Source organism: Lactuca serriola, chromosome 7 (genome assembly GCF_051521515.1).
Source record: "Lactuca serriola cultivar US96UC23 chromosome 7, Lser_US96UC23_V15, whole genome shotgun sequence".
NCBI lineage: Eukaryota > Viridiplantae > Streptophyta > Magnoliopsida > Asterales > Asteraceae > Lactuca > Lactuca serriola.
In genome coordinates, this window is record NC_136414.1 from 123977120 (window position 1) to 123994550 (window position 17431).

General features: G+C 34.9%; 1 protein-coding gene across 5 annotated transcripts; it reads right to left on the minus strand.

Annotated features, from left to right (window-relative positions):
- Window positions 1-2489: 2489 nt before the first annotated feature.
- On the minus strand, window positions 2490-6038 carry LOC145062195 (RNA cytidine acetyltransferase 1-like). 5 transcript variants are annotated; one of them, XM_079009832.1, is made up of 7 exons: window positions 5688-6038; window positions 4707-4990; window positions 4306-4597; window positions 4024-4103; window positions 3213-3250; window positions 3047-3140; window positions 2490-2891 (listed from the first exon to the last, which is right to left on the minus strand). In XM_079009832.1, exons 4-7 carry the CDS (start codon window positions 4057-4059, stop codon window positions 2760-2762), a joined length of 300 nt encoding a protein of 99 aa, XP_078865958.1. In that variant the 5' UTR covers window positions 4060-4103; window positions 4306-4597; window positions 4707-4990; window positions 5688-6038; the 3' UTR covers window positions 2490-2759. The 5 variants fall into 5 exon arrangements, with proteins under 5 accessions (XP_078865958.1, XP_078865957.1, XP_078865955.1 ...); XM_079009831.1 differs by having other exon boundaries at window positions 4024-4106; XM_079009829.1 differs by lacking the exon at window positions 3213-3250.
- Window positions 6039-17431: the final 11393 nt, after the last annotated feature.

Genomic DNA, 17431 nt, shown 5'->3' on the forward strand with positions numbered 1-17431 from the left:
TTATCATACCAGTGAAGTCAAACGAAAGAAGCAAAGCCGTATCCCGATAGTGAAAGATTCGCTGGAATGCCAAGCGAGGACCTGAGTTCACTTAAGAACACGAGGAGCAAATGAAACTTCTATCCGTAGCATGATTATCAATTCTGCTTAAACTCTAATTTCGGGACAAAATTCTCTCTAACGGGGGGATGATGTGACAACCCGATATTTCGAGACAATGTAATGTAACACCAGTCAAATTTAGGTCAAAATTTAACTTTCCTAAAATCTTATTTGGGTTAAATAAAGTGGTAGGAATTGTATCAAGGTTTTCATACATATAAAGAACACTAAAATCCGAGTTATAATGAAGAAGTTATAACCATTCTAGGATTCCCAACAAAACCGACAATACGGATAGACGTAAAAACGCGAAGTTTTGATGCAATAGTTTTTAGCTTTAAGTATCTAGATGAAAGTTGTAGATATCATTAAACCATAAACGTATGTAAAAAGAACGTGCAAATCTGACTTCGTATGAGGAAGTTTTGATTTTTCCAAGATCCGGATATAGCAGTAGACAGTTAAAAACTCGAAGTAGAGATCGAGAGATTTTTGGCCGATACAACCTAAATAAGAATCAAAGACATCAACAATAGTAGTGCAAAGGTAAAAAGTCTGGCAAAAACGGACGCCAGATGAAGAAGTTATGGATTTTTAACGGGTTTTCCAATCCCGGCCTGTTAAAAATAAAGTCAACATTAGCCGACGAAGTCTAAACGAGAGTTGTAGAGTATGTTCTCACCTATGCGTGCATATAAATAACGTCGAAAATGGAGCTCGTGCGCAAAAGTTACAGATTTTACAAGTTTAAGGCTCAAAATTCGAGGCTGTCAGGTCTGCCACGACGTGGCAGAGTTGGCCGCGACCCGGCAATTGACTGAGGGCGTCCCGTCAATGGAAGAGGATAAGATTTTGCTCACCACGACATGGCACATCAGAAATGCCCGTATAAATAGAAGCTTAAGGGTGTCGGGTTTGGTGCTCATCTCTTTCCATCTAAGTGTTGTTACTCTACGTAATTACCTCGAAAAGCCATCCCGAAGCCCCAGTTTTCACACTCAAGTTCCGAAGGAAGGTTCTACACTCCCGAGATTCCCGAGAATCCCGAGAAAATCAACTCTTCTAAGTCGAAGTTCTGCTCGATTATCATCTCGCTATCTCCCATCAATCATGTGAGTTCATACCCCCATAAACTACACTTTTAAATGTTTTATAAATGCATTTTATACACTTTAAGGGGGGGGGGGGGGATACAAGTAAACACACGGTTATCATCGTGTGAAAAACATAAATCTTTTGTTATACTCTTTGTTATATAATCAATCACATGTGATTTATAACTGTGTTTTCGAACAAGGGATTTCTTTTACTTTACACTGTCTTATCAAACAAACTACTTTTTAAATCGTTGTATACACTGACATCAAGTCATCAGTATTTATTATAAAACTCATTCAAATGTGTTAAGAAATTTCCTTTTAAACTTATATGTTATGTATACATATGCTGATATAAAAGTACTATTCAATCAGTTCAATACCTTTGAGTAGCGAAGGTGTACATTCATTTCTTCAAATACTATAATGGAACTTACTAGTAAACTATAATAGGTATAGTTTAGGAGAATACTATCGTATACAAATACTATAACATAGAATAGTATAACCAAAGGAACATACTAATACACTATTACAAAGAGAACATACTAATATACTAAGACAGAGAACATACTAAAATACTATAGTATAAGAACACTTACGGATCTAACTATACCAACATTTTATTTATAAGTATGCATTCTTCATAACAAGGATAATCTTTTCATACAAAACGTATTTCATTATATTACTCGTGAACTTGTTGTAAGCAATCATGTAAGACATATGGCTTTGTTAGTACCAAAACGAAAGTCTCCATCTTTAACCAGAGTCTCCTGGAGGGAGAGCGCGAATTTGTGTATAGATCTATACGGGTTTGACGAAACCGCACCTAAACTGTAAGCTCCAGTTAGACCGGTAGGTCTGGGGTGACAAATGTCGACATTAGTACCACGTCTAGTATGGTTATGAGAAACTTACAAACCGCAGAAACAACTCTTGTACGTAGTAATATACATTTAACTCAATCATGCTCAGGGGGTAATAACTATACCATGGGATATTATTAGCATGTTCACAATTCGAGATAAAGACCCTTTTAACCAGTTTTACTTAAACAAAAGACTCACAGGGAGTATTAAAAATATATTGGTTTACAGAGTCATCAAGTACCTTAGAGATTTTATACATACATACATCTATTATTTAGGAATGAAAAACATCATTGTGTTAAAATTTTGGAACTTTTAAACTACCATACACTTATGGATAAATGTTGGACTTTTAGAAATAAATATTGAAAAACAGTCAGGCCTTGATAAAATGCTTCTTTTATACTAGTAGAAAATATGAGATTTTATAGGAGTTTTCAAAACATATACAAACAATTACATTGAACATTTTCAAACGTTTTCATCATACTTATACAAACAATGACATTAATTACTTATGAACTCACCAACTTAAATGCTGACCTACACTTTCAAAATAACTTGTATTCTCAGGTCTCTAGTAGACAGGGACGATGACCAGGTTTTGCGAAGATGGAGTAGTCAAGACTCGTCTTTTATTTTGATTACTTGTTGTAATGACTTATTACAATGAAAGAACACACATGTATTAAACTATTACTATTAATGCAATGGACGATGTTGTTGTTTGTTTACTACTTTGCATTGTTATGATATTGTACATGAAGTCATCCACCCTCGAACGCTTCCGCCGTTGTGGTTTGGGGGTGTGACAGCGAATCTGTAAAAATTACATAATTTAATTAGAAAAATTGGTTTATTTAATAATTATTTAGCTTAATGACACCTCGCAAATACAATATAGTTACAAATTTCAGAAACTTTTATATATCCAATTAAAATAAGTTTTGCTAATAATAAGAATGTTGATCTTACTTTCACAACATCTTTAGTGATTTTGAGACGGGGAGAGTCTGATTCCTTTTGAACATCTTCTTCAGAGATGGAAGTGAATTGAGCTTCAAAGTACCTATAAGAATTTACAACTTGATAAAATTAAAAGGGTATATATAGAAATACCAATATAAACATGTTAAAGTACCCTAATAGCAATTCTATGGAAGCTGAACCATATCCAAGCTGCAAGAAATAAGACAACAGTCGTTAATTTACTATTGTGAGTTATAGATATTGGAAATAAATATCATAGTAAAACAAAGACACACACCTTCATTGCATTTGGATGTGAGAAAAAAGTAATTTGGTGGCCTAGTTAATTTACTATTGTGAGTGATAGATATTGAAAATAAATATCATAGTAAAACAAAGACACACACCTTCATTGCATTTGGATGTGAGAAAAAAGTAATTTGGTGGCCTAGTTAATTTACTATTGTGAGTGATAGATATTGGAAATAAATATCATAGTAAAACAAAGACACACACCTTCATTGCATTTGGATGTGAGAAAAAAGTAATTTGGTGGCCTAGTTAATTTACTATTGTGAGTGATAGATATTGGAAATAAATATCATAGTAAAACAAAGACACACACCTTCATTGCATTTGGATGTGAGAAAAAGTAATTTGGTGGCCTATTTGTAAAAAAAAAAATATCAGAAAAAAGTAATTTGGTGGCCTAGTTAATTTACTATTGTGAGTGATAGATATTGGAAATAAATATCATAGTAAAACAAAGACACACACCTTCATTGCATTTGGATGTGAGAAAAAGTAATTTGGTGGCCTATTTGTAAAAAAAAAAATATCGGAGAAATAGCGTAAAAATAGTTGAAAAATGTTTTATGGTTCAACTTAAAAGACACCACCCACATTTGCCGACTGCATCACATATTACAATAATACCCTCGTTAGTAATCTTGACATAGAAAAAAGGTTTAAAAAGTACTCACCAAACATGGGAATGTCGCATACTTTGCAATATCCATGAATAACCAACCTCTACCTCCATCGTGTTAATAACCTCTTCAACCTACTGATTACATTACAAATCATAATTGAACATCAATTAGACAAAAAAATTAAAAAAAAACACAATATACATCAAACATTCTTTGACACATTTCATCAAACACCTGATGCGCATGCCCTATTAACCCTTAATACAACGATAAATTGCAATCACAAAAGATCAAAATCAAGTAGCTGTATGGATTGAGATAAACAGTTCTAACCTTTAGGGCGGATTTAGTGTCCATGGGAAGAGCTGAAGGAGGTTTGGTGAGAGTTTTACTGAAGTCGAAACGACTTGGGATTGAAGAGGACGAATTCAAAAAGCGTTTGGTGAAACTGTAATTATAACAGGAGGATAAAGATGGGGAAACGGAATTAAGAGCAAGAGCTGTTGCTGCAGCTATGACAGCCATCAATATTGATGATGTTGCAACTATTTTTAAAAATCCCATATTCCCCAAAACCCAGCCAAAAAAGCCAAGACCAGAAGGCAGGTCAAATACTTCAAGCTAACTGTCAAACAAAAGCAGAATGTTAATTCATGAAAACAAAATCGAAGGTTTAATATGTCGACATAGATACATAAAAGCGAAGTGACATGTTGTCAAAGTAAAGGGCTCACCTTCTATGTTGCGATTGAAAACCATAGTTCTGAAAAGCAACGGGAAACCGAAGGAGATTACGGGCGGAGACAACGGTGGTAGAGCAGTAGAGGATTAATGTTAGTATGAGAGAGGAGAACAATCGACACCTTTTGGAGCAAGAGATGAAAATCGGGATCTTGAGGACGTACCGATGAGGTTGTTTTCATGGATTTAAGAGGCGATAGAGATACAATGAGGTGAAGGTCAGCGGTGGCAGCAGAAGGCTATCCCGTAGTTGAGATCCAGTAGTTGAGGCAGTGGACTAACCCAGGTAGTGTTAAAGTAACCCAGGAACAACAATACACGTGGAATGTGTAAACATCAACCATGAAGCATAAAACGTTCATGAGTAAGCAAGAAAGAGAAGGAAATTAAAAAAATATTGATTAAAAAAAACTTTGTAAAACTGTCAATTAAAAAAAGCTTTCAAGATAGAATGAATCAAATTAGGGGGCCACAAAAACAAATTGACATAAACTTAAGGAGAAACGATGAATGTAAGTATAGGGTCTAAAACTGACAAACAAAAACCAATTTAACTGTTCATAAGGATCATATCTTTAAAATATATATATATATATATATATATATATATATATATATATATATATATATATATATATATTAATTAGGTATTGATATAAGCTACAAGGATGTGTAATTCAAGAGTTATTAACTTGATAATAAATTATTACTCCAAATTGAACACCACTTACGATCATGATCTAGAAAGAAGAAACTGGTATCATTTCTTATTTTATTCATTGTCATACATTCCATTACATCACATGACAATTATCTAAAATTTGGATCGAAAGCTTTTATATAATAAAGAAATCATGTTTAAAATCTATCAATCACAATGAAAGAGTTTTTATTTAAAAAAACAATTAATGTCTAAAATCTCTAAATCATAGAGTTTGTCTACAGTCTCTAAATCATAGAGTTTGATCGATTACCTTATTCTTTAGATTAGATTCAAGTTGTTGGAGGAGGATGACCGCGGTGAAGAAGAGGAGCGGCGGCATAGGAGTTCACGACGGGTGGAGAAGGGGCGGTGGTGGTGGATTTTGTCCCGAACTAAAATTTATTCCTGCTTGCTAATAAACCTCACTTTAAACTTCGATTTAGATTCGACATGTTAGAGGAGAGAGACGACGATGAAGAAGAGAAGCGACGGAAGTGGAGGTTGCGATTGGCGGAGAAGGATATTGGTGGAGGATTTTGGCCGGTGGTAGAAAAAGCAATTAGGGAAGATGAGGGTTGAGATTTTCTAAAAAGCTAAAGATGAAGGAAAGAGAATGACATATGTTCACGGAAGGGCTTATGGAAATTGGCTAGTAATTTTTCTATATATATAGTCAGGTTATTGTGAGAACTAATTTTAAAGTGAGAACTCGTGAGGACACCTTAAGAAAATTAGGGAAAAAAATCTAAAAGAAATACAAATCATAAAATTGAGCATAAATCTATATCCGAGAGAAAAAAAATTTGCATCATTAAAATAGATCCATGATTTAATTTTAATTTTTTATTTTGCATCATTATGAATCATGATTCAATTTTAATGATCCAATTTTTTTCTCCCGGACATAGATCTTTGCTCGATTTTATGATTTGTATTTTTTTAAAGATTTTTTTCAATTTTTTTAAGTTAACCTCACGAGTCCTCACTTTAAAATGAGTAATCACCCAATCCTGTTTATGTATATATATATATATATATATATATATATATATATATATATATATATATATATATATATATATATATATATATATATATATATATAAGAGTATGATCAAATGAGAACACCAAAAAGGTTAAGAACGCGAGAACAATGTATATTCATTTGCGATTCCATGTAATCATTCGTAGGGAAATGAAAAAAATTTACGCATTTAATTTCAATTGAAGAGAAAAATCATATTCATGGTGATTGTGCGTAAAAATTTATCATTTCTCCACAAATGAATACATGGAATCAGAAATGAATATATTTGTTCTCTCGTTCTCAACCTTTTACGTGTTCTCATTTGATCATTTCCCTATATATATATATATATATATATATATATATATATATATATATATATATATATATATATATATATATATATATATATATATATATAAAGAGAGAGAGATGTCAAATAAAAAATATTGAAAATTAAGGAATCATTTTCAGCCAATCATTTATTTTTCTCGTTAAACGTTTTAGTATACCGGGCCGACAAAGGTTGAGTAATATTCATATATGAATACACCACCTCCCTCGACCACCAACCACCACCATTACCAACAACCACCGCCACCTCCAGAACCAAGCACAAGTAACAACCGCCACCTTCACCACCTCCCATCCTCACCATATTCGTATGAAAAATCATTTTTGTTATATTTATTAATATATTAATATATGAATATACGTAATGATATATGAATATTATCTATTCAGTCGCCCCAGTACGCTCAGCACTTAAGCGGGGGATTCGAAATGAGTGTCTCAGATTCATCCTCTTGTTCTCAACCTTTTTTGTTTCTTAATTGAACCATCCCATATATATATATATATATATATATATATATATATATATATATATATATATATATATATATATATATATATATAGGTTCATATGTGGATGAATAATTATTGTGTGGTTGTAGGAACCAATCAGATTTTAAAGTTAAAATAAAAAATTAATTAATCAAATAAGGGTAGTTTGGTAAATGACTTATAAATCATTTAATTGAATTTAAATCAAAGCCTATAATCTTGGTAAGTTGTTTTAGATTGATGCTATATTTATGTTATTTTTTTTGTTCATTGTCTCCATCTGTTCTCAATCACTTGTCGATTTTTTGGAAAAATCATCACGACATATCTTTGTCATCCATTCTTCGTTTACGTATCTTGAATTGCGATTTAGAAGTGCTCCATCAAGCATCATCATCTTGCCATTCTCACAGTGCTGAAATAAAAAAAAAACTCAATGATCAAACAATTCTTCGCCCTTCTTCGATCTTGACTGAACCACACCATGATGTTATAATTTCCAAACATGTTTGTGTTGCAAAATTGGCCTTCTATTTCCATAATTTCTGGATTTCCTCATTAAATTCGTATATGTAGATTGCTGGATTTAGTCATTAAGGTAAAAAGCCTGTACCTTGCTCTTCCATTTGCTAGATCCCATTTTGTGAAGTTTTAGGGCTTTTCTAAGCCATTTTGGTCACCAACCATGATTGCAAGCATGGTTTGGAGTTGATGTTTCCGATCTAGGCCCTTAGAGGGGTTACAAGGCAGAAAGGAGTGGATCTTGCACTGAAAGAAGGCCCCATGCTTTGAGAGGGCTTGTTCAAGGACCTTTTAAGCTCAAAGTCCCATGCAAGCACGTAAAGGTTGTGACTTTACATGCTATATCGATTGTAGAAGCATAGATCTATCTTTTGATCAAGGGTTGTACGTCAGAAATCGAAGATTCGGTGAGTGGTTGTGACCAACTCGGCGAGTCCAAGGTTCTGTCCCATATCAGTTGAGGGTCATAAGGACCCAGTTGAGTGTGGAAAGGTTTTAAAGGGGTCCCAGGGAGTGACCCAACATTCTGGACTAAGCCATTGTTCTGGAAATTCATGGGACTCTGCGAGTGCATGAACAGACTCGGCGAGTCCAAGGCAATCTTCTTAAGGATGAAGATGAACTCGACGAGTTGTTCATACAACTCGGTGAGTCAAGGACATGACATGTGTATCAGTTGATGATGAACTTGACGAGTTGTTCATACAACTCGGCGAGTCGGATGAGGATTCAGTCGATGTTCAATTAGAAGGAAAACTCATCGAGTCATCGCGTAACTCGACGAGTAGAGACGGGTATGAGAATAGATCTATTTGTACCCTTCGGGGTACTGACTAAATCCTATCATTTAGTGTAGCCAGAGTCTCCTGGAGGGATAGCATGAGATTTGTGAATAGATCTATTTGGGACTGAAAATCCCACACCTAAAATGCTAGTTACAGTTAGGCAGGCATGCCTGGGGTGACAAATATCATACCGTCAGAAGCCTGAAGAACGTCACAGAGGTCATCATTCATATCAAGCGTGGTTATACGATTCACAATAGTATAAACTAACCTTTGTTTACGCGATTTCATTCTTCAATAGTTTTATTTTAATTAATAAAACTACTATACATTGCACTGGAGGATTCCACGGGATACAATACATGGTTTTATTTTAAGTAATGAAACTACTATACATACTGGTGGTAACCAGGGTTTTGAAACAGCACATTCTATACATCACTGGTGGTAGCCAGTTCTTTCATACAAAGAGTTTTCATTCAAAACAACATTATTCAATACAACTGGTAGTAACCAGACATACAAACTAATACTTTATGGTATACAATAACAAACACATATGTTAGAAAATATTGGATTTTCTTGGGAAGCATGCAAACACTTTTTTATAGATTCAATGACAGGTTTACATTTCAAAAACATTCTTATGAACTCACCAGCTTAATGCTGATACTCTTTCAAAATCGCTTGTATTCTCAGGAAATCAGTAGACATGTACTCCCGCAGGCTTTTGAGAAGACGAACCATATAGAGTCACGTCTTTTATAATTTACTATACTTTTGATGTATACAAACTATGTATCAAACAGATGTAAATATCTATATTTCAATGTAATGATTGTGTTTACTTTGATTACTATGATGCAATTGCTATGATACTATACATGACGTCCTCCACCCCCGAACGTTTCTGCCGTTTCAGTCTGGGGGTTCGACAAAAGCGTAATTTGAATCTCTTACTCCAACCATGCCCTCGATGAAGGTCCTTCAAAACTGTTGGAGGGAGCACAAATCGGGACGACTAAACCACCCCGTCATACGGGAGAGGAAAACACCAAGAAAACCAGCCCCGTTCCCACAATCGATGGAGCTAGGACAAAGATTGGGTCTTCGCCTTCTCACGGTCTTGCCTCCATCTCTTCTGGTAAGACCACAACCACCCCCGACTGATGAGTTCTCATCTAGATGCTTATAAGCCAGCCTGGTGACTAACTGCTCCATATATTGTCTCTGATCATAACATTGCTCTTGAGTGGTGTCAGTAGGCATTTCCTCCCACCACGATTGAGGCCTTAAGTATCTTTTTTGTCGATCATATGGATGATGGCTTGCGTTACGTTGCCGCCCAAGTGTCGTCTTATTTAGTCGCGGCCGTTGAACACGTCTCCAAGATGGAGACCCTACCGTACGATTCAGACAGAAGGAGCATTGAATGTGAAGAACTAAAGACCCAAGTAGGGAAGTTAGAAGCCGATAAGGGTAGCTTGGAGGCTCGACGGCATGCAATTTTACTTGAGAGGGCAAGCTTGGAGGATCAAGCGGCGAGGTTGGTGAAAGAGGTGGAGGGCCTGAATGCTCGTGTGAGGGTCCTGACGATGGAGAACACCGGTCTGAGCAATCAGACAGCAGAGCTAGAGGTTGATCTGGTGATCGAGAATGCCGCAAGGGGAGCACTGGAAAGGGATATTTCTTGGGTCCTTAGCGACGGGCTAAGCCGGGTTGTGGATAGTTTGATTGAAAGTCCATAATTCCTCCGAGGCTTGTTTTTTTGAAAGAAGCTTGTGTCGCTACGCTGTGGAACAGGGTAAAAAGATTGTCTGGGAGCAGATATCCGTTGGGGAGGGTGACCCAAGGTATAAGGGGAATGTGGTAGCCAGAACTCAAGAGATGGAAGACGCCTTGGTGACCTTCATGGAGATAGACTTTTTTGGCCATCTTCTCTTGGGTGCCCTGTGTTGGGTTTTGAGCAATCTAACACTTCCTAAGTGTGCATGCAACCCTAATAAACCTTGGATTTATGTTTGTCTAAATACATGCAAAATAATAATTTTTCCAAGGTTCATAACCTATCTAACATGGCATGGGGTACTTTTAAACATAAAAGAATTAGATGAGATTACATACCTTTTGATGATGAGTTTGATTCCTAAGGAGTTTGAGGGCCAAGCACCAATAGTGTGAATGCCTCAAATGGAATCACAAATCATCACAAACTCTTGGAAAACTTTGAGAGAGTATATACGCACTTATAAAATCGGTCACACACAAACACACACACTAGTGCCACTAGTCACTCTAGTGGCCATTTCATGCAACATAAGCATGCTTATATAGTGGACATGATTAGGGTGAAAACCCTAATAACCCATGTCTTTTCCTTTCCAAGGATCCATGGGTTAAAAGCTCCATGGATCATCCATGGACTTCCATATAAGCCTAGCCCATTAACAAATGAGTGTTAGCCCACACTATATAAAACCAATAGCCCATAATCTAATTAGTCTTCCTTTTAATCTCTAAATTAATTCATAATTAATTTAAGACTAAGACTAATTAAATAACATAACTTCATATTAATATATTATAACTTATAATATATTAATAAACTTATGTGTATAACTCTCATAAAATTATCCATAAATAGTTTGGATGAAATGCAACCCAGATGGACCATGCCGGGTTGGGTCAAGTATATACCAAATAAGTTATGGACTTAGACACCTTATCCAACAAACTCCCACTTGGATAAGTCTAATAACTATATTTGCGTATGTTACTCCAGGAACCAACCAGCAATCGTAGCTCTCGAAAACTCTGTTGAACTATGAAGCGCCATTTTAGATAAGTGATCATATAATCCTCTGTTCTCATGATATCAGCCGGACAAATACATGGAACAACGTCGTACTTATTGTCCAGCAGTTTGTTTCCCGAATTCCGATTTGTTTGACAAAGAACTTAATCGAACACATCAATTTTAGTTATGACCGGCCGGTACATGGGTCATAACAAAATCATCGAGGGGCCCAGATATCGCTTCTATTTCTAGAAGGAACAGATAAACTTTGACTCATATGCTTGTTCTACTACTTGTTGAATTGTACACAAAGGCACGTTTTATAACATCAAGTTACTGATGCGTTTACGTGCAATCAATGCACAACCAACTCATAGGTAACAACTCATATCTCTAGGTTTGAAGATTTATATAATATTACCGTCTCACGATCACTCGAGATAAATTCCATGAAGTGATACAAGTGACCGTGGGTTTATTCCAATACTCATAACTTATGAGCACTCATGAATGTTGTAGCAACCATTGCTATGAGTAAACCTATTTAGCCATCTACAAACTCGATTCATGACAGTCTTGATTCATACCTACTTCCAACATATGAACGACTGTGGAGTGTTTAAATAACTTAGTCATTTGAAAGAATAACCTAGCTATTTTGGAAGTCAAAACATGCAAAGTGAAACACAATAATAATCGAATCTAATATGGTCTCAGAACCCTTTTGAATATAAATAGAACCACCTTTTATTTATCACCATATTGATTAGACATTATTCATTGTATAAAGTTTCAAACAATCAACTTAAGACTTGAATACAAACCACAGTCGTCCCATGCTCCTAGCATGTACACTTTGTTTTTCTATACAATAGTTATGCCATACTCCAAGTATGCACACTATGTTTGTCTATGATCCTTACATTGTGATGTAGATCAATTGAACATGATTCCAATGATACTCATTTCACAGTCCCAAATCCTTATTGTAAATGTGAGAATCCCCGATTCCTATCATTTACCAAAAAAACTGTTAGATTTTAAACTTTTATGCAATGTTCCGCTTGTAATGATTATGCACAAAGTCACCAAAACCTTGTCACCAGTCATTACAGAGTATTCCAAAGAAGGTCAACTTCTATGGAACGGAAGTATCATATTCAAAGTACATTGCTTTGAACATCCTTCTTGCATTAAGGTTTTCTAATCTTACATAGATTGAATAACTTCCACCTATGGAGACATTTCCATAGTCCCATTTTGACTATCACTTCCGAACATGAGTTACTTCTTTTCAGAACATGTCAATACGGTCCTTTCCGACAACTTACATCATACTTCCAACTTTCCCTGAGCAACCAATCTTTGGCAAACCTCAGATTTGTCATCGACAATTGCTTAATCACTTTAGTCATATCCAGTTCTAGACTTTTCCCTTCTCAATGCCTTAAGCATTTGGAAATTTTAGAAAAGATGAATATTATAGCACATGCAATCGATCCTGTATTCGAAGCATATGAGATACGATTCATGATGTTTGACATAAAGACATGATACTAGACCAGTCTTTTGCTACAATATTGTTTATTTGCCATGTTTTCAAAATTTAACTATGAAGAGAGATGCCATAATCATAATCGAATTTTGAAAACGCAATATATATAGAATTTCTTCAAGTTGAACCATTTCAACAACAAATTCATATATATATATATATATATATATATATATATATATATATATATATATATATATATATTCTTGACTAAAGATGATTAAAATCTCAATCTAAGCTTTAGAATTGAAATGAAGTATAATTTCCTCTCCCTTAATTATAGCAGAACAACTTTTCAACCCCTGCAACTTCACGAATTGAAACTTTTGTTTTCTATAATTAACATTGCTAACTTGCAACACTAAACGTAATAATCATGCTCCCACTAACATGATGATTATCAGCATAACACTTATGCTCCTAATAGCTCTGACATATTTCCAGAAATTTGCTGGACTTCTGAAATTTAGATTCATACACCCTATCTTAGATAGCTCTCATGTGTGTCTAAACAATTTTCAGAACTATGAAAAGGGATGCCGTAATCATAGTCTCAATTTCTTAGACCTTTGCCATTTCTCACAAGTCCATGTTAGTGTGCCGGTTAACCACACACGCTCTGCTAACGACTTTTGAAAATGCAAATAACACAATTGATATCTACGTAAAATCTACTTAGTGAAAGTGTTTCCTCACCATCATTTTCATGAATCGGAGAGAAACCTTATGACACTTAGATTTTTTAGTGTATGAGTTGCTATCCATGTGAATTTGTCAAAACCATAATCACAAGATAAGATTAGTGAGAAATTCAGCCTTACATGGATTAAACTTGTTCAATCTTAGTTTCTTGTCACTTTGGTAGCACAAGGCCCACCAATGCTTCCAAGTTGAACTCTGATAACTCACATGCAAATTCAACTTATTTGAAGTAGGTACAGAAATAAGAATTATGTCAACATGATAGGTTGCAAACCTTAAGTCGTGTGCTAGTGATAAATTACAGGTTTTACTCTTGATTAAATCTTGAAACTCTTTCAGGATCTTTAAGGCTCCTACTGTCCCCTTGACATATAAGTTTCCCCAGTCAAGAACCATTCCTTGATAAAACAAATATTCAAGGGATAGTGCGGATTCTTATCAAGACTAACACTTCACACAATTGGTCTTAGTTGGTCTTTGTCTCATCCAAGACATCACAACTTACCAATCTCAAATGTACAAGAGTAGAAAACATTTTACTCTTAAATTTGACTAGTGTTAATAAATCTTATTTTATGTCACTCAAAGTTACAATCTTGGAGTATGACTCTAAGAATTGTTTTGGAACGAAGTATGACTCATCTTCTCGATCTTAACCAATCCAACAATTCATGACCTCTCTTCTTAGCCATAACAATGTACTAAGACGTCCTTAGAGTATGAATTTGTGATATGGTTTCATAATCATTAAGATGATCATGAAATACGATACTAAAGTACTCTCCCATCCTTTCAGATTTGAGAAACTTTTATCTTTCTGCCTAATTTGATTCTTCTCATTTGTTTTGTCATACATTGTAACCTTTCCAATGTTACAGAATTATACTTAACCTTATAAGTATAATCATATTTACTAATCTTTAGTAAATCATGACAAATCAATCTTTGTGGTGGACCTTGACCAGCGCACACCCAGTGTACCTAATTCCTTAGTCCTTCAATTGACTCACATATACATGTGATCAAAGAATTAGTCTTAATTTTCAAAGATGAAAATTCTCATTCATCATACAATACAGCTTGTAAGATTCCAAGTTTCTGTCCAATTGAAACTTGGGTGATGAAAAACTTTCTTCATTTGGTAAATTCAGACACTACCACAAATGAAAGAATCAAATCCACTTTCCAATATTGCTATTACTGGAAACATATAAGCAACAATTTTCCACAGATGCCATTGTAAGGATATTTTTAAAATAAATAAAATTAAAACCCTTTTTTTCTTTTATTTTAAAACTTTGCGGAAAAACTTATCCTTACAATCCACATGAAAACCTTGTTGTTATCTATTCATAAGCAATATATATTATAACTCTTAAGCAACAGCTCAAAATTCTGATTACCGAACCATGCGATTGAAACCCACCTTTGCAATCAGAATCAACATATACTTACTTTAAGCTTCCTATCTTTTCTTTGATTCTTAAAAACATCAGCATGTGACCCATTCACATTATGTAATAAGAATCTCCAAATAGGAACTTAATAGAGTTAGACAGTGGACTTTACCCGAAGTAGAGTCAAACCTCTTGACTTGATCAACCTTATGACCTTTCAGGTGAATAGGGCAGCTTCGCAACCAATGCCCCTTCCTTTGGCAACAAAACACATGGGCCCTTTGGTAATGGCACATGAGACTATCTCAGACTTTTCCTTTCTCTTTACTATTTGGTCAACCGAGTTGACTATAGCCGATCCCTTTCCATTGGGAAGAGAAATCTTTTTCTAGATATCCAATGCTACCATTGTCAATGTCCATTTAAGACTTGGGAAGTTGTTCTTTTAATTAAATTTGCTTTACTGGTGTTCCAAATTATTGCTGATTCCACAACACCAAGCAAATAGATAACATCATTAAGGGTCATCTCATAGTCCGTCTCATAGTAGTCCCAAAGAGACTCAATATGTTACTAAGAAAGTGATTTAACATCCAACATTCACGAGACTTTGACACCCAACTCTCCCGGCTTGTCAATATGTGACTTTATCTCCAAGATGTGAGCACACATAGACTATGCTTGCCAATAGGTATCGAGTGACTTTAAACTTTTCAAGAACTTGTGGGTGAGGGAGAATAATTGGAGGAAGTGAAGCATGATGTTGAGGGACACCATCTTCAAGAGATTTGGGAAGATCATAGTTGTCTGAACCAGACATCTATAATGGGAGAAAATCAAGTTAGTTGATTCAAAGTCCTTAATATAACACCCAATATGAAATATTAAGTCTAGGACCCAACACAATATTTTATAATTTGGAAGAGGGATGCCGTAATCCAAGCTATAAAATATTTGAATGTAGGCGAATGACGATTCACCAATTTCCACCATGAAAAACGAAATAATTTATTAGGTTTTAATTGGATTTGAAATTCCTAGATCTTTTGAGATTCATTGAACTTTTCAATGGCATGTTTCAATCTCGAGTGTGCCCTCTCAAATTTTGTGACTAGGATGCCGAGGATCACAAAACAAGGTGTGAATAACCATACCAATTCACTTGGTACCCTTAATATTATCACCTAATCAATGTGCCGGTTAACCACACACGCTCCATTGATCTATGACAAACATTAAGTCACCCTTCGTGATCCTTACTAGTCCAAGTTAGTGTGCCGGTTAACCACACACGCTCCACCAACGACTTGGTAAGGTACAAAGTGTGAATTCCATGGGCTAGCACCAAATTCACATTTTTCCTAAAGTAACTAAGATTGAGAATTAATTAAAATATATTTAGTTACTTTATAATAATCATTATACTTTTAATGAGAATTTAAAGTCATTGTCCTACCCGTTTGGCTAACGACCCTCCACCAGTCAAGCAAGCGGTGGGTGAGAGTGGACACCCATTAAGTTGCCATTTTATAGGCAACAACCTTATACCCACCTTATAGACCGGCTTCGTGAATGAGGCCTACTAACGGTAAAACGACTTGTTCTTATACATATATATATATATATATATATATATATATATATATATATATAATAATTAACCATTAATCTTATAATAGTATAAGGGTAGAATTTTAACTTTTAAAACTTCTAGGGTATGGAATTACAGTTTATTAAAGTGTGTGAAACTTTACAAATTCCAAAACTTGAGGGCAAGTTTTGAACAATTCATAAACTTTTTGGATATTCATAACTTATGAGTTTTAATTAAGTGTTTTAAAGCTTTTAATGAAGAGTCTCTTGGAAATCCATAACTTGAGGACAAGTTATGGAGTCCATAAGACATTTATGGGAAAAACTCTTCAAGAAAATGTAACCTACAACTTCTTAAAAAACATTTAAAAGAAAAACTCTTGGAATTCCATAACTTGAGGACAAATTAAGAATTCCATTAAAACACATTAAGATCAAGAATTAACTAACAAACAATTTGCAAATAATTCCTATGATCTAACAAAACTCATATGAACATGAACATCCACATCAACAATTTCAAGAATCATATGAACACATATAAACTTGAAATTTTGATTATAACTTTGAAATTGGTCCACCATCATCATTACCACATCAAAAACAGGTTTTATGAGTCCAAAACAGTTTAAGGTAATGATTCTAGACCAATTCCAACACCAAAACTCGAAGATATGCTGTCTGGGGGTCCAACTCGTCGAGTGCATGAACCAACTCGCCGAGTTGGATGAGTTTTGCCTTGGACTCGTCGAGTCCGTTCATGGACTCGGCGAGTCTGTTGTGCAGACAAC

Excerpts from the sequence above, each read along its gene's own strand:
- LOC145062195 (XM_079009829.1), bottom strand. The coding sequence starts at position 4,536 with ATGGGATTTTTAAAAATAGTTGCAACATCATCAATATTGATGGCTGTC. Across the intron at positions 4,104-4,305 it reads ACACTAAATCCGCCCTAAAG|GTTGAAGAGGTTATTAACAC; the intron begins GTTAGAACTGTT and ends TGTAATCAGTAG. Across the intron at positions 2,892-3,046 it reads TCACTAAAGATGTTGTGAAA|ATTCGCTGTCACACCCCCAA; the intron begins GTAAGATCAACA and ends TAATTTTTACAG.